The sequence below is a fragment of the Alligator mississippiensis genome, chromosome 1, assembly GCF_030867095.1.
Source record: "Alligator mississippiensis isolate rAllMis1 chromosome 1, rAllMis1, whole genome shotgun sequence".
Classification (NCBI taxonomy): Eukaryota; Metazoa; Chordata; order Crocodylia; family Alligatoridae; genus Alligator; species Alligator mississippiensis.
The window spans coordinates 343,143,610-343,165,874 of NC_081824.1; the positions used below are offsets into that span (position 1 = coordinate 343,143,610).

Sequence of the window (22,265 nt, forward strand, 5' to 3'; positions counted from 1 at the left end):
CCATATATAAGCCATATATTGGTAAAGAAAATTTGAAGAATTAGACTATCATAGCCTGACCTTGTAGTCATTAAACTAATCATAAACACACATAGATTAGCCCCATGGAGCAGAGTTTTACTCGTTTTTATTGCCATTTCCATCTGCAGGAAACTGCTGTATGATCAGATTTTAGTTTTACTCCTTTTTTTTCCCTCAGAGATATTTCTTTTCTGTAAATAATTAAAAAACATTCAGCAAAAATATCACTAGTCACAAGTAGAATTCACGACTGTCACATTACTACAAATAGGATGTTTACTATTAAACAAAAAAAAGTATTTTTCCTTCCTCAACTGAGCATGCTATGAATGAATTCAGACTCACCTGTCTTCAATCTGCCTGTGTTTATCAGATGCATCAATTCAAGAGCTTTATATATCCTAAGGGATACCTGTCCTTTGCTTTTAGGAATGTTGATCTCCACCCAGATTAACGACTTGCAAAGTTTAATACTAGTCATACTTTAAACTCATACAATGCCTTTCATCTAGGCATCTGCACAAACATCATTTTCTTGTAGCACATTTACATGTAAATAAGCCGATGCAAAACAAGTGACTTGCACAGGTATTTCAGTGAACTAACAACAGGGCCAGAAGAGAATTTCTGTCCTATTTAACAGTCTTCTCTGCGTCTCTAGACCTCATGGCACATGAGCCATGGTGGAGTCACTGTTCAGGTCTTTAAATCAAGACCAGGTGTCTTCCCAGAAGCTAAACTTTAGTTTTGTGTGTCTCATTATTTTCAAGTTGGCAAATGTATATTCAAAATAAAAACACGTTTGCAAGTTGGTTATATGAATTTGAAAGGTAAACAATAATAATCCTATATAATTTGTATGTGTGTCAGTTTTGAGAGGTCCAACTAATGTGATGCCTCTTCTGGGATTCACTGTGCTTGGTGTGGGAGTGAGCCAAGCTTAAACGAAAGTGCCGTTTTTATTTTCATGTCTGTAAGCAGCCTGTATTTGTACATTAACTCACATACAACTTTGAGTATGCATTGTGCACTCAGAAGAAAAGGTGCTCCTATTTTATTATTATTTTTCCACGCCACAGAATTTCCCTGGGTGGTGGAAATGCTTTCTAGTATTAGCAGGAATGATTAATGCACGCACACAAACACACACACTATTACTATTATCTCTTTATGAGTTTCTACTGTGGTTTAACAACTTTCCTACAGAGAAGGAGATGCTTAGTCATTTTGTACAAAACTTGCATTATAAGTAACACAAGCCACTTATAGACTGAAAAAACCCACAATATACTTGCTATAGAAACTGAGGTGGAATGCACCTAGGGGTGGTCCAAGCTGTCCACATGTACCTTCTCAAACTGGCCAATTCAAAATGTACCTATGACTTCCCTCAGGGATACGATCAACCCAAAACTCTTTCCTTGAAACCAAGGAGTTTTAAGGAGACATGTCAAACTGGATGGATGTAACACAGGGGTGTCAAACTCACCCTGGGCCCCAAGCCATATCTACATCACCAGGGTTCCTCCTGGACTGGATGTATTGTGCTATGTATTGTGATAATTACCACCTGTTGAATGGCAGATCTGAAGAACAGAATAGTGGTCATCACAGCAACTTAAACCCCCTTGTCTTACCATTGCACAGGAAGCCTCGGTGCTGTCAGCTGACTGTTTCCATATCCCAGTTTCCAGAATGACTCTCAGGAATATCTAAAAAGACAGGTGAAGTTATGTTACAACCACAGGCTGTAACCATCCCATTACCACAGCCAATTCCTTCAGTACCTTAGTGTGTATTCTATCCAGCTGTGCTGACTTGATGGCATCTAGCTCAATTATTTGCAACTAGGATGCTACAGCCTGGTATGTCAGTGCAAACATGACTGAAAGGTAAACCCAGAGGGTGCATCCAGACAAGAGTGCACGTGTGCTTTGCAGCACCTCAAAGGCTTTTGAGGTGCTGCAAAACACATGCAGCACACATGAAAAGGTTTTCCATGCTGCATACTTGCAGTGCAGAGCCAAAATTAGATACCGGGAAATACCGGTGTCTAAAAAAAAAAAAAAGGTCCAAAAACCAAAAGTGGGGTGGTGCACGTGGCTGCAGCATGCATTGCCTGAAACCAGAGTCTGACCAGCCAGGCTCCATATGCTCGGATTGCCGCACTGCAGGCCTGGGAAGCTCCCAGGACCTCAGGTAAAGCTGCTGGGGCCATCCCAGATGCTGGTCCCAGCCTCCCTTACCCACCCAGGGCAATTTGCTGCGCACCAGAGTGCGCATGCAGGGGCATTCCCCATGGACAAGTAGCAGGGGCACAACTATGCACAGCTGCTATTTGTCCCCTGGGAAATGCACGTATGAGCTTATCTGGACCCGCCCAGAGATTTCAACTAGGAATCCACAGTGTCACAAGCATTCTGAGCTGTTGTGGTCTTTCTGCATTCTTTGTAAGAGAAACTCTTCTAGCAAAAAATGAGTGAAAATGAAGAATTTGCGTTTTTCAAAGGGTGCCTCGAGTCTAATGACAGGTGCCTCAGGTCTAAAAAAGGTTGAAACCCACTGATTTCATTTCTCTAATTAAACCTTAACCTTCTTGTATTACTCTAGGTTGTCTTCTTCGCTGTCAACTGTTTTTATCATCTGGTACCAGACATTGTTTGTGAAGGCCTATGTGCTGGAGGCCACACCAAGTCAGCAGCACCAGTGGCTCCAATAACAAGAGTGGTAGCCTCCTATGTGTCAGGAGGTGAGACTCTAGCTGGGAGAGAGGACCCTTCTCTCAGCTCCCCAACTCTCTGCCATTCACCCCCCACCCTCTCCTGTCCAAGGATCCAAAATCCTAGTTAAGCTTCTGTGGGGCTACCTAGCACTTCACTGACATACTGTATTTCTGCTAAGTATCACGAGGAGCTAGACTGGAACAGCTCTCAAGACAGAGGCCCCCTTCCAAAATGCTTTCTGCATGAGATGCTCCTCATGATTCATGTGGCCTCAGTGCCGTTCACAGTGAACACAGGACAGATTTCTAGCAGTATACTGCACCTGACTAGTGGAGAGCACTATTGCAGTTTATTGCTATCCAGAGGCTCTTTAACCTATAATGCACAGTTTAAGTTATATGATCAAGAAAAGGGACATATGTCATCTTGTATGTAACCTGTGGAAGCAGCAGTTCAAGAAATCAATCAGCACCATGGCATCTATATTTTAAACAAAAAGGCAACAACAACATAACACATTACAATAGAAGGCGTAAGTAGGGTGTTCCATTTATAAGTATTTTAATGAAACTTGTTTAGATGCTTTATTCAGTTCACATTGCACTGAACTCCACTCTTGGCAGGCAGGTGAATTTTGCTGTATTACAGACTGAAAGGGCATATCTATATTGGTGTGATTGGTCACATCTACATGTGCATTAATGTGCTGTTCTTAATGCACATTAAATTTAGTACATCCTATATGAAGTACTAAATAAATGCACGTTAGGCTGCACTAATGCGCAGTAGCGCAAGCGCACACTTTTTAGCTTCTGCTGCGCATTAGTGTACTAGTATAATTTTTTATGCACTGATTTAATGCACAATACAATAGGCTACTATGCATTAAAGCGCATGTGTAGATGCGCCCATTGCAATATTGGATAGAGATACCTGAGCTTGTTATAAACTTGTTAGGTAGTGAGCCAGTAGCAGTGAAGTTATGTCAGACGGGAAATCAGTGCAGATGAACAAGCAAAGAATGTGGTTAATTTTGCAGAAGGCACTGAACATGGGGCTGCTATGACCAATCTGTTAGGGTAGCTTGTCATATTTTATGCTCTAAAGTTGCACCTGTTTATAGAGTGGTGCATTGTAGCATTCATAGATTCATAGGGTCGGAAGGGACCTCAATAGATCATCGAGTCTGACCCCCTGCATAAGCAGGAAAGAGTGCTGGGTCTAGATGACCCCAGCTAGATACCCATCTAACCTCCTCTTGAAGACCTCTAGGGTAGGGGAGAGCACCACCTCCCTTGGGAGCCCGTTCCAGACCTTGGCCACTCGAACTGTGAAGAAGTTCTTCCTAATGTCCAATCTAAATCTGCTCTCTGCTAGCTTGTGGCCATTATTCCTTGTAACCCCCGGGGGCACCTTGGTGAATAAATACTCACCAATTCCCTTCTGTGCCCCCGTGATGAACTTATAGGCAGCCACAAGGTTGCCTCTCAACCTTCTCTTGCGGAGGCTGAAAAGGTCCAGGTTCTCTAGTCTCTCCTCGTAGGGCTTGGTCTGTAGGCCCTTAACCATACGAGTGGCCCTTCTCTGGACCCTCTCCAGGTTATCCGCATCCTTCTTGAAGTGTGGCGCCCAGAATTGCACGCAGTACTCCAACTGCGGTCTGACCAGTGCCCGATAGAGGGGAAGTATCACCTCCTTGGACCTATTCGTCATGCATCTGCTGATGCACGATAAAGTGCCATTGGCTTTTCTGATGGCTTCGTCACACTGCCGACTCATGTTCATCTTGGAGTCCACTAGGACTCCGAGATCCCTTTCCACTTCCGTGCCACCCAGCAGGTCATTCCCTAGGCTGTAGGTGTGCTGGACATTTTTCCTCCCTAGGTGCAGCACTTTGCATTTCTCCTTGTTGAATTGCATTCTGTTGTTTTCTGCCCACTTGTCCAACCTGTCCAGGTCTGCTTGCAGCTGTTCCCTGCCCTCTGGCGTGTCCACTTCTCCCCATAGCTTTGTGTCATCTGCAAACTTGGACAGAGTACATTTCACTCCCTCGTCCAAGTCACTGATGAAGACATTAAAGAGTATCGGTCCAAGGACCGAGCCCTGCGGGACCCCACTGCCCACACCCTTCCAGGTCGAAACTGACCCATCTACCACGACTCTCTGGGTGCGACCCTCCAGCCAATTCGCCACCCACCGGACTGTGTAGTCATCCACGTCACAGCCTCTTAACTTGTTCACCAGGATGGGGTGGGATACTGTATCAAAGGCCTTCCTGAAGTCTAAGTATACGACATCCACCCCTCCTCCTGTGTCCAGGCGTTTCGTAACCTGGTCATAAAAAGAGACTAGATTGGTCAGGCATGATCTGCCTGCCACGAATTCGTGTTTTCCCTCAGCATAATTTGCCCTGCCGGGCTCTCACAAATATGAGTCTTGATAATTTTTTCAAAGACTTTGCCAAGGATGGAGGTGAGACTGACTGGCCTATAGTTGCCCGGGTCCTCCTTCCTCCCCTTCTTGAAAATGGGGACCACATTGGCCCTTTTCCAGTCCTCTGGGACTTGGCCCGTGCACCACGAGCGTTCAAATATTCCCGCCAGTGGCTCTGCAATGATGTCAGCCAGTGCCTTCAGCACCCTCGGATGGAGCTCGTCCGGGCCTGCCGACTTAAAGGCATCCAGTTCTTCCAAGTGACTCTGCACCATCTCAGGGTCTACGCATGGAAGTCTGGCGTCTTGCTGCTGCCTCTCTACAACCCCAGTGAGAGACTTGTCGTGCCCCTCACTTAGGAACACTGAGGCAAAGAACTCGTTGAGGAGTTCAGCCTTGTCCCCCCTGTCTGTCACCAATTGTTTCTGCCCATTTAGCAGGGGTCCTATTCCTCCCTGGGCCTTCCTTTTACTCCCTATATATCTAAAAAACAATTTCTTGTTGTCTTTTATTTGGGATGCCATCCTCAGCTCCATGGTAGCTTTGGCCTGTCTAACTGCCTCCCTACAAGCACGAGCAGAGGAGGTATATTCGTCTTTGGTGATCTCTCCCTGTTTCCACTTTTTATGTGCTCCCCTTTTGGCCCTTAGGCTGCCCTGGATTTCTCTCGTCAGCCAGGGAAGCCTCCTGGCCCCTTTCCCTCTTTTACCTCGCACAGGGATCGTCTTGCTTTGTGCCCAAAGGATCGTTTCCTTAAGGCACAGCCACCCTTCTTGGGCTCCCATCACTTCAAAACTCCTACTCTGCAGTGCGTCCTTGACTAATCGCCTGAGTTCATTGAGATCAGCTTTCCTAAAGTCTAGCACTTTCACCCTACTAGTTACCCTACCCACTCGACGTCTTATGGTGAATTCTGTTATTAGGTGATCACTGTCCCCCAGATGGCTACCGATCTGGAGGTCCCCTACCATGTCATCCCCCGTTGCCAATACCAGATTCAGTATGGCATTCCCCCTAGTGGGACCGTGTACCTCCTGTGTCAGGTGGAGGTCCTGTACACCGGTTAGAAACCTGCGTGAGCGGTGGGACTTTGCTGTCTGTGACTCCCAGCAGATGTCTGGGTAGTTTAGGTCCTCCATGACTACCGCCTCTTTAGCTTTTATGGTCTCCGAGAGTTGCCTCAGGAGCCCCGCATCTATTTCTTCCCCTTGATGTGGGGGTCTGTAGCAGACCCCTACCACCAAATCCCTTTCTCCTTGCCCCCCATGTAGCCTAACCCACAATTGTTTAACGTTTTATGTTATATTCAGTCTAAAGTTCTGTATAGCCTCATTGTTATCTGAACTTCTCATTTTGCTGGTGTTTGCAATATCAGCCGGCCTTGTTTCTTCCAAGCAGCTTATGGCCTTGAGTTTGCTCACATGATCTTTCTTTCCTTTCTCCATCACTGTGAGAAGTTTTTCTAACACAACGTAGTAATAGTTTTGTTACTAGCTTAGATTAACTGAACTTGGCACTAACCAGCTGAATCAGAGGGATGAAATGATTGGATATGTTAATGAAAGGTGATAAAGGAGACCAATGGACAATGCTTAAAGTAAGACACCGGAAAAAGGCCAAATTAAGAGGTGTGCTTGTAATGGGACTGTTGAACAAAGGAATATGCTGACAGGATAAAATATGAATAATATGCTGACTGCAGAGAGACCAATCCAAAAGCAAGGAGTCATCAAAGGAGTCAAGTTAAGGAAAAGCATAAAAGGGGGAAACAAGAAAGTTAAGTGTGTTGTCATCATCACCATCATTTACATCATGAATTCAGCTTTCAACACCTGTCTAGATCATCCCAGCCAACGACGCACCCTTTGTTTCAGGAACTGAGTGGCTGTCTTCTCTGTGAAGCAAAGTAACATCTGGGATTGGGTGAGGTCATTGTACTAAGTGTTTTTCTCTCTCTGTATATAGAAACTGCTAAGATAATACTTGTTGTACTAGTAAAGTTAGACTTTGATTTTAGGACACTTGAGTTGTCTGTGTTCATATTTTGCGTTCCATTTAAGGGTTAATTGTGCTTTTATGATCCCTAAGCACTACCTGCTGGTCAGTGGTGCGAACAAATCTGCTACAGGTGCTCAGGCTAGCTAGCATGTTTATGTTACTGTTTAATTAGTCTATAAAGGCAGAGACCTACCCTGCCTTCTGACTTTAGACTAGTATAGCTAACTACCTCTCTATGCTACTATAGACATATTCTTAAATATGCCGAATAGTTCTCTGAACAGATTTAGAAGAGCAGAGGTCTGTTCTCTTGAGGCAAATATTGTAAACAATCCTCAGGCAAATGTTGCTTTGGCAGTTGAATCTCAGCAGCAGACGGGTTTGCAACAGCCTCTTTCCTACCTGCATTTTACTCTCAGAAGTGTTCTGGCTAATCCCATCCTTCCCGAGGGTGTCACTCTAGTTGTTGCAGCTCATGTTTCATGATCTGAACTAGAAGCCTGGGGTGGAGCAAACAGCTCACTTGGTATACCCTTTTCCTGAAAAACATATTTATCTGATTAATAAGGGAAATATTAATTAAAATCAAGCAGTTGTAAGCCATTTTTGTTTAACTCTTTGAGTAGTTAAGACTATATTTGTAATCAAATAAAAGTGGTCAAGGTAGCAGCATAGAAAGGAAAGGAAATTCCCTTATGAATGCTCTATTATTATGTGACAGATCATTCAAAGATGTAATGTGCTACAGTCTAGGGTCTTGTAAGTAAAATCTGGCAATTAGCAGAGTGACTCAAAACACACTGAGGTGATTAAGGGAAGATGTGGGTTCAGATGTGAATTATAATTTGAGGAACAACATAAATTATATGCACACATATAAACATAATACATAACTATTACATGCATACCTATAATAAAAGTAGATTCCTTTGAGGGTTTATAGCAGGGGTGGGCAATTATTTGAGGTGGAAGGCCACTAAGGGAGTTTTGATGAGGCTGGGTCAGCACCCCTCCCTACCACCATGTTGGGTCAGCAACACTCCTGGCCCTCAACAGTTCACTAAAACTCCCTAAGTGGCCCTCTGGGAGTGCTGGACTGAGGGAATAGGTGCAGTCTCCATGCAGACCAGCCCAGGACACTCATGGGCAGGGTGCACTCAGCCAGGTGGGTGGGGTGGGGCTGCAGGTGGGTGGGGAGTGACATCTGGGAGTAGGGTGGGTGGGTGGGGAGGCCAGCCATGCACAGCTGGCCTAGCTGCAGCCTGACTCAGGTATGTGGGGTGTAGGAATAGCACAAGGATTATTACCACCTATGCAAATGAAATGTTGCCATCCTCCCTTGTAATATACCTGGGACCTGGTGAGGGACGGCACCAGACAGAACCCCAGAGTGGCAGTGCGGCTGCTGGACCTGTCCTGCTCGCTTCTGCACATGATCCGAGTCCTAGGGTGGCTGCCAATAAGAACATGTGAGGTGTGGGAACACTGGCTTTTGCTGTTCCCCTTCAGTTTGCCACCCTAGGTGGCTGCCTGTGCTGCTTTGATGGTTACATCCACTGTGGTGTGGACGTAACTGGGAGCCAATCCAGTGATGCGGGGCCAGGGCAGCAACGACTCATTCCCTTTCATGTAGCAGTGGCCCAGCTGGGGCCCAATATAGCTATACAGGGCTAGGAAGGGGCTTGGAAATTTGGGGGTGGGGAAATGGTTGCAGTATTATTTGCCACCACTACCCTGTCACCCAAATTCCAGACCTATGGTGAGCCCTGCGGGCTGGGTGACCTGGCCTTGTGGGCTGGATCTGGCCCACAGGCTAGGAGTTGAGCACCCTGGTCTAGGTCAGGGGTGGGCAATTATTTCAGATGAATGGCCACTTAACAAAATGGGCGAGCTGTCGAGGGCTGCACTCATAAAATTTGTCAGAAGATATCATTTGTAACAAATTATAGATAAAATACAAAGTGTAGGCTAAAAACCAAAAATTTACCATATTTTATTTAAAAAATATTTTTGTCCTGATTTATGTTTTTTGAGTAGTGTCTATAGAGGCAATTGCATAATAGCTCAAAATACAGTCTTAATTCTTATATATTGTGTGTGGGGAGGGTGTGGAGCATATGTGTGTTGGGGGTGGGTATGTGTGAGAGGTGGGTGTATGCATGTGTTGGAGGCTGCTCACGCATTAGGTTCTGGGACCGAGCTGGGGTGGAGTGAGCAGGGGGTGCATATAGCAGAACTTGTCCAGGCAGTGCAGTGCAGTGTGCTTTGTCCCCCCATCCAGCCCATAGCTGCCCCTGCATCGGTCTGCATGGGGCTGAGCCTGCCTGCTCCCTCCTGGGGCAGCCCGCACTATGCTTCTGCCCCATTTCTGCCAGACAGCACAGCCTCAGCCCTGGCCAGTGTGCGCAGTTTTCTGGTGAGGCTGCTCCTGCAGCTGCCAGGGTTCTGCTCGACTCTCCTTTCCTCCAGCAGCTTCTCCACCACCTCCTGGCCCTGCTGTGTTTCTTCAGGCAGCAGGTAGTGCACAGAAGTGGCAGTGGCTGTAGGGACATGTTCTGGGCACCACACCCCCAGCCAGGCAGTGGGGGAAGCTACAGCCAGGCGGCTCCTGCCCCAGCACGTGGAGCTCCAGCTCCTGTTCCCAGCTACCTTCCACTCACTCTACCTGACCAGCACAGTGAGCAGCCACCTGCAGGCAGTGGAGTGGATCCATGCTGAACGCTGTGGGGGCAGCTGCAGGCCAGATAACTATCAATTGGCAAACTCCCATTCACAGACCAAATCCAATTAGTTGGTACCCTGGATCTGGTCTGGGGGCCATATTTTGCCTACCCCTGGCCTAGATGGAGCTCATGTTGCCTGCTAACACTTTGGCACTTACGCTACTTACTGACCATCCGCCTGACCCCCCTGGGGTTGCATGCACTGTGTGGTCTCCTTAAATACTAACTATTCAGAAAAGGAACATTATAGAATGACAGGAGGGTCCCAAGGCTGCAGTATAATATTTATACTTTTTAAAGAAACATATAATACCTGCTAAAGCCAAGTGAATGGCAGAATGGCTTACACAGTAGGGTGCTATAGCAGACTATGGGCATAATCATGTTTACATTAAAAGAATTACAGTAAAAGAATTTTTAATTCTTTTACTATGGTTACTAAACCATAGTAAAAGAAGGTCAAGGAAGACGTTTTATAAAGCCATTTCTAGCCATGGTTTGTAAAGAGATCAGCTCTAGCTGAGACACTTAATAAACCAGATATACCAAATTGCTCAGAACCCACAGGTACTGTTTCTTATAGGAGTTACTAGGCGCTGAGGTCTATGAACAGAATTCAACTTGCCTTTCAAGGCTGAATCAATGTTAATTTAAGTCAAAGGCAGTAATTCCATTAATGTATTGGTTCAAGGCCAGACGGCTCATTATCAAGCAGTTTTAGGAGCTCCTTTTCTTACCACAGGCTGTTGATGGCATTCCAAAAACGAAGTCAATTTCCAATCTTAGAGTCACAGGAGCATAGAATATGGTGAACTGAATAAGCCTAATATTATCCCTCCTTTGCAAGTAATCAATGTTAAGGCCCTTGATGGCAGAGAAAACCCCTAAATGTATATAGCACAACTGTCTTTCATTCCATTCCTTTTTGGAATTTACACACTTTGATTTAAAGTTGTCCTCATCCAAACTTTGCTGATAAAGTGAAATGTGAGCACTTTTGTGCTTACTCTTCACCCACTAATATTTTTATTAAGATTCCACTTGCTTAGTTTTCTTCAATTGAAAGCACTCCCTCCAGGCTCTATGCATTTTCTGCAAAATTATAATACAAGCAGATGTTTCACTTAGACCTGAAGATTTCCAACCAAAAGCCAGCTGCTGTAAGAATGCATTTTCAAAGTAATTTACAAAACAATTGAAAATGAAAGCTTAATTCCCCACCCCCAAATTTCCCAAAGAGATAACTTTCCCTTTTGATTTCTTAGCAGAATGACAGATAGTGAAATAAGCATCATTTTAAATTGGGAAGGCAATACACTAACTATAAGACGACAAGGAAACCACGTAGCACAGAGGAACAATCAGTAACATTGAGCAACACTCTAGGTCTCTTATGGAAATTGGACTGATCAGCTTAAGGACTGTAATATATCTGAGTAGAAGGGCATTCCCACATTTAGAATCCTTTTTTCTGGTAAAACTTGGCTCGTGCAACTACATCATTGGCATAATCATTGTGGGTTGTGCCAATATCCATTTTTTCATAGGTCCGGACATTTCCAGGTCCTGCATTGTAGGCAGAAATCCCACCTGAAACAAAGCATCAGAAGTGTAAACACAGACAGAAAACTAAACATTCTCTCCTAATTTATAAGAGCTTTTGGAAATGTCTGAATTGCTCTCTTAGGGTGCGTTCCGACGAGTGGCAAAGTGTGTTTCCCTAGGGACAAAGAGCAGCAGCGCACCTTGTGCCATTGCTACTTGCCATGTGCGCTCTGTGTTGGCACTGCATGTTGTAGTATAGCATAGATACCTGAGCTAGCTGTAAATGAGCTATGCTGGATAGCAGAATCAGTCTAGATCTAGCAGCACAGGTTAATTTATCTTATTCCATCTTTCACATTAACTTGCACAATTTTGTAATTCTCTCATGATCTGTCTATTGTTCTCAAAAAGACTGCATGTCTACAGAGATTCAGAGTGAGATACTGGCAATGTTTAAATAAATGCCAAACCTCCCTTTACCTTCAGTGGCTTCAGGACAGTACTCATGGGCCATGTCTACACGAGATTCTGACTGTGCAGTAACTGGAGCTACTGAGCAGCAGTGTTGCCAAATGACTTTTTTGTGATGCTGACTGCACAGTAGCTCATTACTACTGCTTAGTAGCATTGTGTCACGCTTCCTGCCACGTGACACTACTGTGCAGTTGTCACAGGCTACAGCACAGTCAGCATCTTGTGTAGACATGGCTAGGGTCAAACAGTTGAGGCCCAAATAACAACATAAACGGCGTGTCATACACATTCATTAATGTGCTTTAGGTAATGTGCATTAAATTAGTACCTCCGTTGTGAGGTACTAGAAAAAGGTGCATTAGCCTAGTTTAATACACATTAGCTAAAGAGCATGCTTTTGTGACCTTTTAATGCATATTTAAATAGGCTAATGCACATTAAAGCATGTATATACAGGATTTCTTTTTGGATTTAACAATTCCCCCAGCAGTGTTGAAAACTCATACCCAATACTGTGCTAAAGAAAGGGAGAACCAATGTAAAACATATTTATTTAGTGTCTGAGATCTGGGAAATCAGGAAGCAGAAAAATTGAATAAATGGTAAAATTATGAGAGCTTCTTGAAGAGAAGTTCAGTAATACAAGAAACTTAAATGGAATTTGTGTCTTCGGATTTCCCTTGTCTCATGGCCTGAATATATTCCATACTGCACCTTTCAGCTGTTGTTCCTTTGTCCACCTTGGGAACTTTCTCTGGATTGCCTTAATCATACCCACAAGGATTTGTGTGCCCTGGATGAGATGAGCCTCAGAGTTCCATTTCCCAACGAGTTTATGATACCTCTTATCAACCTGGAAGAAACCAAGGGAACATTACACCTCTAAGGTAAAAGATGATGGGCTAAATCTTGTATGCAGAAAAGTACCTATGTAACCTTGTTACTGCAATTTCGGCCTTTACATGCAATTTGCATTCTATGTAGTTATGCACCCTCCGCCCACCCCTCCATTTTTCTTCTGAATTGGCTCACTAGGCTTCATATTTGTCTGTAGAAAATAGAAACTCCTGGCACCCATATAACGGCTATTACGTCCAAAGCTTTCATCAGAGGAACACTATGACTAGAGGGTGTTTGATGCTGCAGCAGGGTCCTGCTACTTTTTAGCCCAAGAGCCTGCTAGGTTCTAGGCTGCTGGTCACCTAGAAGAAAGCTGAAGCTACATTTTGCTCTTTCGTAGTAATGTGCTTTTATCATCAGACCATGGGCCAGGCATTGCACACAGCCCCTGTTCTGAACTTAGCCCACTAAACCATGCATTTAATATTCATTGGGTAACATGGATAAACAGGAGTGGAGTTGTTTCTGTCCCAATGGGAGAGTGATCAGGGCCAGAACTTAGGTCTCCCTGTGCCATGGTTAAGGCACTTTTTCTGAGAAGCAGGAGATAGAGGCTCAAACCTCTGGGTGATTGAAATGAGAATCTAGAATGCCTCCCTAGGCAAGTCTTCTAACCATGAGGCCATTGGGCTAAATGGTGGGAGGGGTTTCCTCCTCCGCATGAGTTCTGGCTAGCATGTGTATAGGATGATCCTGTTCCACTACAGGTGGAAATAGAATCTAAACTTGGCAGAAGTGCCAAGAATTGCAGTGAAGTGGCTATATTAGTGCCACTCTGGCATGTAAAGGTGAAATAAGACTTAGCTCAATTAGTTTAGGCAGTTTTCTGCCCTCATAATACATTCAGCTCGCTTTTATTGTGTCAATTTTTTGCCAGAATGCCCCATGATCTTCTCTGTACCCCATGCTTTCACTACTTAATACTGGCACATTAGATACTGCCAGTGCTAGAAGAAGAAGAACTGTGCTCAGAACTCAGGAGTTCACTTTTCCAAGTGAGGGCCCTAAACACTAAGCTGAAGTCATGCACCTTGCATGCTGAGACTCAGGGAATCTTGAACTGAGAATGCAATCCAACCCCACCACACAAGAGGCTAGAGGCTTAGCAGGTTAGGAAAAATGGGTGATGAGAATTTGAAACCCCTACAGCAGAAATAGGAATGAAACTTGCATCATGGGAGAGTGCTCTAACTACTAAACTATAGTGTAAAGGAGGCCACATCCTCTCCAATCCCTCTGTTTTGAGTTTTAATTGAAAATGCAGCTCTCACTGCCTCATAGATAAGCATGCTATGAGTATCCTTCCTAGACTGAGCCCCTTGTGTGGAGACAGATGGAAGTAAGTCTAGCTGTTGGATCATACAATCATAGAAATTAAGGCCTGGAAGTGACCTTGAAAGGTCATCGAGTCCAACCCAGTAGTTACCAGTAGACAGTGGGGATGAGATGGGCACTGAGGTGCTCAGCCCTGTTGAGACTAAAGTGTTTGTGGGTGTGCACAGAAGCTGAATATTACATGTATCAGGACCTTTTAAAATCAAACCCTGAGGTACCCATCTGCTTAAAGAGTTCCAGAGCTAGGCAACACCTGAGTGGGGGAGGGTGTTTCAGCACAGATTTCCATACAAATTTAAACATGTAGCTAGTGACCAGAGGATTGGGAAGCTCAAACTAATGGAACAGATCAAATGTAAACTTACTATGATGAGAATGCAGACTCACCTCGTTCCTTTGTGTAAGGCTTTCACCTTCACAAATGCTGCCACCACAGAATGGACTGTCTGGGTGGCAGGATAAAATGCACAGGCTCATAAGGACTCTCTTTTACCTCCTAAGACAGTGGTTTTCAACCTTTTTTCATTTGTGGAAGCCTACAATGTTCTGAATGGAGGTGCAGACCACTTCGGAAGTTTTGAATGGAGATGCAACCCCCTTTGAATTGTAAGTGTGGATATTCACATACTTTTGATTGATCATAATCATCTTTTATGGACCCATTAGACATGGTCTGTGCACCCCCATGGGGTTTGTGGACCATAGGTTGAAAAACACTGTCCAAAGAGGAATCAACACTCTAAAGAAGCTTGCTTACGGATCTCAGGTGTCCAGTGTAACATGCTGCTGCTGCAACTCTAGTTTGTTTTCATGGTATCGTCATCAGCAGAAGCTGCACTATTGAGAAATAAGGCTTTCTTCTTGTCTATAACACCCATTCATGCTATCTTGTTCTAAGATGGTTGTAAATTACTCACTTGCATCAAACCGAAGGCATTTCCCCCGTCACCCCAGCCATCAGCGGTTAGGGCAGCTCCTGCATGTGACTCTCTAGAGATGATGCCAGCAATCACAGCTGGATCCACACACTGGTTGCTGCCAGCTCTTTGAATTAAACCTTTATAGTTATTCATTCTGATTAGGTCCTTTGCAGCAATCGTTTCAGAAGCCCGGACTCCTGTACAAGTAAAAGTTTTAATTTAATAAATTTTATATCAAAATTTCAGAACCATTTGTTATTCACTCTAGGTAGACACTGTACGAGTTAGATAGGTTGTGCATTTTAACTTATGAATTATGTACATAGTGTCAAGGTGAAAAAGAAACGTGACTTGGAATGATGTGGAAAAGGTTGGTGCCTATCTGTATTGTTGGACTCAAGGAAGAATGGGCATGGATTTGCCGGGAAAGTGAAGGGGAATTGTGCACTGTCTTTGAAGAGGAACAGACAGCAACCTGAGACCCTCTAGACAAGTATCTTGTCTGCAGACCGAAGGATGAGGCAGAACTAAGGAGGTTTACAGTCAAAAGGGGGACACATAATCAAACAAATGGAGGACTTGTATACCTCCAAGAGACATATCTGAGGGAGGGGAGGTAGTAGTCCCCACACTTGTATTTTTCTCTCCTTTTTCTTTTGAAGCCTCCATATCAGCCCACCCTGTGCTAAGGGAAAATCGTATAGGGGTGAAGTTACACGTTACACTTAGACCATGCTAAATCTATGGAATGATAAATAGTGTCAAAGTTAGACTGTGCTGTGAGCAGTTGTGTGTTAAGGGGTATACTATTTTTCCTGCACCGCTCAAACTTGCCACTAGGGGGCTGGCAAGTAGGGTGTGATTAGGAGACAGGACACCTATGTGGGAAGGGATTAATGTGGGGATGAGAGTGGTGTACTATGGGATGCTGGAGGACCGTTATCTTACTCATTTTATCTCTGTGGAGCAGACTGAAGTTACCCTAACACAAGCTAGGGAGGACGCTTAGCACAAATTAATGATCTTTAATGTGTAGACACTTGTGTTTTAAGTGCCCTTAGTATGGTGCAAAGGTAATGTGTAACTTCACCCCCTAGTTAAACCATGTCTGTGTTTTAAATCCATTTTATTTTTGGAGCAATCAGAATAAGGTGTTCCTTCAAGTTTACTAGCACTGCCTGTAATGACATCAGTACTTAGCAATGGCTAAGTAAGAGATGGGAAACCAGGAATCTCCCAGTTAGCTCCATCGCTGATTTACTGCACAGATTGGGGGTGGTCACTTTGAATTTTAAAATTCAGGGGCACATCTACATGAGATGCTAACTGTGTAGTAGCCTAATAACACTTTGCAGTAGCATGCCAGGCAAAACCCATGCTCATACACTACTGTGCATTAGTATTAGACTACTGTACATTTAGCATCACTAAAAAAACTGTGTGGTGGTACTACTGTGCAGTAGTGGAAGTTACTGTGCTTTTGATTTAGTGCACTTAATGCACTGTAACTATGGTGCAATAATGAATGTGTAGATGTGCCCAGGAGTACCTAGATCTTGGCCTTCTGAGGTTTATAGCACTTCCAGCACTTTTGATATCAATTTAAGGATTTTGTCTGACTACTTCAAAAACATAAAGAAGGATCAGAACCTGATGATATAAAAATGGACCCTTTACTTTCTGGGTCAAAATGTATAATTAATTAACTCTTCTAATGCCAACAGAGCAACACCATTTTGGTAGTTGTCCATAGGTAAAAACAGAAATGGATTTTTTGCTAGAGGAATGTTATGAGTAGGGTGACCATAATAATTTGAGGGAAATCTGGGATGGGGGGCTGGGGGCAGAGCCAGGGGTCAAGGCCAGGCAGAACAATGCATGCATGCCCCTTTCCCCCCACCCCAATCCATGGCTCTCAAGAGTGGGGCCAGGTAAGGGACACACGCACAAACACTCCACATTCCAATCCTGCAGCTGCCAGAAGCAGGGCCGGGCAGGACACGCACACATACACAGTGACCCTGCAGCTCCCAGGACTGCGGCTGGGCAGGACAACCTGCCCCCCACTCCCAGCTCCCAGAAGTAGGGCCAGGCAACAACCCCATGGCTCCTCTGCCCCACCAGCTCTACTGCACATGTGACTGTGCTCACATCCCAGTGGAGTCCGGATCAGGGAGCAGCCCATTGGCTGGGCTCCTTGGAGAAAATTGCAACAAAAGTCCCTGGATTGGTGGGAACCCACCTGCATACGCCCAACTCCTGGCTCACAAGTTGGACACCTGTAGTCAGGTTACCACCAATCTGGGACTTTTGCTTCAATTTTCTCCAGTGGCTGGGATGCTGAAACTGTCCTGGATAATCTGAGACATATGGTGACCCTAGTTATGAGAGTTAATCAATTAACCCTTTTTTCATTGCTTAGAAGAAATCAAGAGCTGTGGGTTACAGTGATTACACTGTATTCTAAAATGAGCCAGAAAACACAATCATACTCACCAGCATAGCTTAAACCTTCTGGTCTTGCAGTTTGACTAGACGCCCCAGTGGTATCAACTCTGTTTATATCACCATAGCATCCAGACTGATTGGAAGTGTCTGAAGAGTTAAATAGAGAATTTTTACATTTAGGAGCTTTTGTGAGCAGAAGTAAAAGTAGACAAATTAAGAGTCATTTACCATATTCTTGTCAAGATGGAGTACTCTGTATTTCATAGGTCTTATGGAGCTTGTCAGCCAGAAACGACTGCCTCTACTGAGGGTGATGTCCTTTTCAAAGATATATATCTTTCACTGCATTCCCCAAGAGCCAAGGGAGAAAAACGTCCTGAGCTCTATGTCCAAGTGCCCATCACAGGACACATCCTATGCCCCCATTCTGCAAGTGTTCTGCTAAGTACTATGAGCTCAGTCATGTGATATATTTTTATTTGATTCCATTAACTGTTGAACCCATTCCCTATGTCCATGTACACAGCTAGGATTTGTGGAAATACTAATGAAATGTGTTAGGGTATGGACAAATGAGCAAACAAAGGAGAGGTATGAGAAGATTGACATTGTGTAACTTTAAAATGTCTTATGTGTCCCCACATCTCTTGTTATTGTAGCAGTAAGTTTAATGAACCAAAGAGAGCCCCAAACTCACCAATAAGGGCAGCTAGGCCCAGAATGATCAGTGGCAGATGCATGGGGGTGGTTCTTTCCAAGCACAGAAGAGAATCTGAAAAGAAATCAAAAGCAGCAAACATGACAAAAGAAAGGCCTCAAAATGTCCTCTAAGTAAATATACCATTTTCTGAACACTGGGGTATTTTTTTGACTGAATGTGCCAATAGTTAAATAGAAAGCAATTCTATGGCTTGGTGTATGGGTAGCCATGACGGAGACCACGATAATAGTTCTGCCTTCCCTGACAAAGCATACAAAGAGTGCAGAAGAGAGAGGAGAGAATAGATATAGAATTAAGATTCTCAAATTTCAAATCTAATTTTTTTTCTTTTATTTGGGTCTCTCTCGCCACATGTTCCACTTGTTTCCATGTTTCTTCCTTTTAAAAAGCCTATGGCAAAGTCAAAATCAAAGATAAAGAATTCCTACCAATGTTTTTGCTCCAGTCTTGTTTTGGTATCATAGACTCTTCTCTAGAGAGTGTCTGGGCCATGGGCTTGTCTTAAAGCACTTGAAGAATTTTACTTACATTAGACAGAGGAAGCTGACAATGAAAATATGCCTCAGAAATTCGAGACGTCCTGCGATCCAGGTGAAAATGACAATGTGAGAGATGTTTATCAACAGAGAGTGCCAAGAAGGTAAAAATATATTGATCTAAGAAAAAAGGATCAATCTTAAAATTTTAGGATCTAACTGAATCCTAAAGACAGTTATTTGTTTCTTTGAGAAAAAACTCAGAGACGGAGTTGTACAACACCCAGAATTAGCCTTTGAGAAAAGCAACTAGAGCAAGCAAAGAAGTCACCCATCCAAACAAGATGTAGAATCTAAAATAAAATATTCAGCAGATATATCATTGGTCACAAACAGAATTCACAATGACTATCACACCATTACTACAAATACAATGTTTACTATTAAACAAAAACAAGTATTTTTCCTTCCCCAATTGAGCATGCTATGACTGAGTTCAGACTCACCTATCTTCAATCTCTGTGTGCACAAGATGCATTAATTAGAGAGCTTTATATATCCTAAAGGATACCTGTCGTTTACCTTTAGGAATCTTGATTTTAGTAGTAGGGTTAACTCCCTTCCTGAAGGCCGACATGATGACACCAAAAGGAAGTTATTAGCCATTTTTGCAAGAGTGTTAGTTGTTGCAATTAAGTCCTTTTGAGAGCAGTATGTCTCCCTGTTTCTTCCTGATAGTATGTGGATAGTACATGGAATCAGGAGTGGCTGAATCTTGCCACCAACAGGAACACAAACATCAGTCATTAATCAGGTTATTCCCATGTGACAGACCAAGCGCCAAAAGTAGCTGAGTCCAGCTCAGGGTAGAGGTTGGCTACAGAGACAATGCAGGCAGTTTAAGTTAAACCACCAGAACAGTTTGATTTCCAATCTCCTGGAATGGCCTAGATGGATCAGGCTTTTTAACGTCTTCAGGAAAGTGAAAGTGTCAGGTCTGGACAAAAGTCTGAACCTTACCAAGTAAATACTCTCATCTATTCAACAGAGGACCAGGCCGATGAAATGCTGATGTCACTGTCTTTTACAAATGCAGAGAAAAAGCAATATGCTGATGTGGTAGAGGCAGGAACTGAAAATTTTTTTGGGCAAAAGAAATGTAATTTATGAATGAGCTAGAGTCAATCTCCGTAAACAGGAGCCTTCAGAACCTGTGACCAGCTTTATCACATCTTTGCATGCATTGATTGAATCTTGCCAATATGGGGAGATCAAGGAAGAAGTAATTAGGGACCACTTAGTTGTGGGTCTTCACAGTGAAGAGCTCTCACACAGACTATGGTTGGACTCTGATTTCACACTCTAAAAGGCTGTCATACATGTCAGCCATTCAGAATTAGTTAAGCAGCATCAAAGGGAAATCTGAAGTGATTCCAAGCCCTAACAGGCATCAGCTAATATGGATGCAATGCACATTATCAAGAAACTACTACCAAAATAAATAGAATTGACATGCACAATGAAGAAAGCAAATGCTCCCACTGACACCTATAGCAACAACCAGGTGGGAAAGGGGGCCAATGCTGTAGGTGTGGTAAAATCCTTGGGCAAGGTTTAAGTTAGTGTCTTGTTAAGGAAATCTATGTCGACATGTAAAAAGAAAGGTCACTATGTTTTAGTTTGTTGTGCACCAATCTGTCTGTGCACAACAAACATCACAGAACAGGACTCAGAGGTTTGTACTGTGTTACTGGAAGAATTTACAGAGTTTTCATTAGACCAAGGAGTCTGGATGGCAGAAATGGAGCTGAATGGAAATTCAATTCCATTTAAAACTGACAGGAGCAGCAGTTTCAGGTATACCTGATACTTACTATAGCCAACATGAGGGATGGGATTCTCCTTCCCTCATTATAGGGATCAGGTGACACTACCCTCAAAATATGGGGTCCCTTCAAAAATGACACTGAAGCAGAGAAAATGATGCAAAAATGATGCTGAAGCAAAGAACTACAGACTAGGAAGTGCATGTGATCTGTAATCTTACTATCCCTTTGCTTGGCTTACTATGTTATACAGGCACGACAGCTTGTCTGATGACTGGATAAAATAGCAGATCAGAAATCCTTAGAGAAGGACTCCAGAACCAAATGCACAACCATCTTTGCAGGTCTTGGAAAAATGTCAGGAGAATATAAAATATGTCTAAAGCTGATGCAGTTCCATATACATTAACTACATCAAGACCAGTACCCTTGTTGCTAATGGACAAAGTGAAAAGAAGAACTAGCATGAGTGAAAGAAATGGGAGTAATCACTAAGACTGAAGAACCTACTTCTTGGTGTTCTGGGATGGTGGTTGTACAAAAACCCAGTGGTAAGATTAAGGTATGTGTTGACCTCACACCATTGAACAAATACATGTGCTGAGAGAGACATTCTTCCTCCAGTGGAATAGACCTTGACTCAACTTGCAAGAGTCAAGGCCTTCACAAAATTGGATGCTAAGGCAGGATTCTGGCAGATTTCTTTAGTTGTTGAATCATCCAAGATAACTTTTATTACTCCATTTGGACAATACCAATTTAAATGGTTACCTTTCTATATCTCATCAGCTCCTGAATTCTTTCAACTTCATATGTCATGGATACTGGATAGCCTAGAAGGTGTTCTTTGTCATGCTGATGACATTTTGGTTTTTGGGACCACTAAGGCACAACATGATACAAGATTGGATGCAGCACTCAGAAAATTCCAAGAACCTGGAGTTATACTTAATTAAAGTGTACTTTTGCTACTTCTCAAGTCATGTTTATGGGACATTGGATTACACTACAAGGAATCCAACCAGATCCAGCAAAAGTTGCAGCTATTAAGAGGTTATCAGAACCCAAGGATTTCCCAGAATTATGCAGATTTTTAGAAATGGCCACATTCCTGGAAAAGAATTACAGACAAATGATACTCTTTCTAGGCTGCCAGTACAGACAGCACTGTCTCTGGAAGAAATGTGCTAAGAGTGAGATCTTGCAGTTTATGTGGACCCTATTGAGGAGGGGAAACCCATATTTGTTTCATTACAGATGAGGATCCAGGAAGCTCAAGAACCTGATCCTTTCTGTCAAAATATAAAGAAGTACTGTTTAGAATGATGGTCTCAAATAAGATTCAATGACTGTGAGCTGGCAAGGTACCAAAAATGAAACTCAGTCCCCAAGTTGTCAGGGATCTAGTCATGGCAGATGTTGGAAGCTGACTTACTGACATGGAAGTGTTCTGTTTACCTCCTTTTTATCAACTATTACTCCTGTTACTTGGAGATGGAACAGTTACAGAACACCACAACTGAGAGACTTATAACCAGGGTTCCTGGTTTTCTCTGATAAAAAAAATCCCCAACTTTCAGATTTAAAAAAGTGACCCAAAATCAGTTTTTATAGTTTCATATTTGGTAGGGTCGGAAGGGACCTGAGCAGATCATGAAGTCTGACCCCCTGCCATAGGTAGGAAAGAGTTCTGGGGTCAAATGACCCCGGCTAGGTGATTAT

The 22,265-nt window shown here is 43.5% G+C and overlaps 1 protein-coding gene across 1 annotated transcript; it reads right to left on the minus strand.

The window, feature by feature from the left end:
• Window positions 1–9,194: 9,194 nt before the first annotated feature.
• Window positions 9,195–19,000, minus strand: LOC102563704 (lysozyme g). Its single transcript, XM_059720986.1, has 5 exons — window positions 18,218–19,000; window positions 17,569–17,667; window positions 15,070–15,269; window positions 12,632–12,770; window positions 9,195–11,488 (listed from the first exon to the last, which is right to left on the minus strand). The coding sequence occupies exons 1-5, from the start codon at window positions 18,318–18,320 to the stop codon at window positions 11,355–11,357; spliced, it is 675 nt and encodes a 224-aa protein (XP_059576969.1). The 5' UTR covers window positions 18,321–19,000; the 3' UTR covers window positions 9,195–11,354.
• Window positions 19,001–22,265: the final 3,265 nt, after the last annotated feature.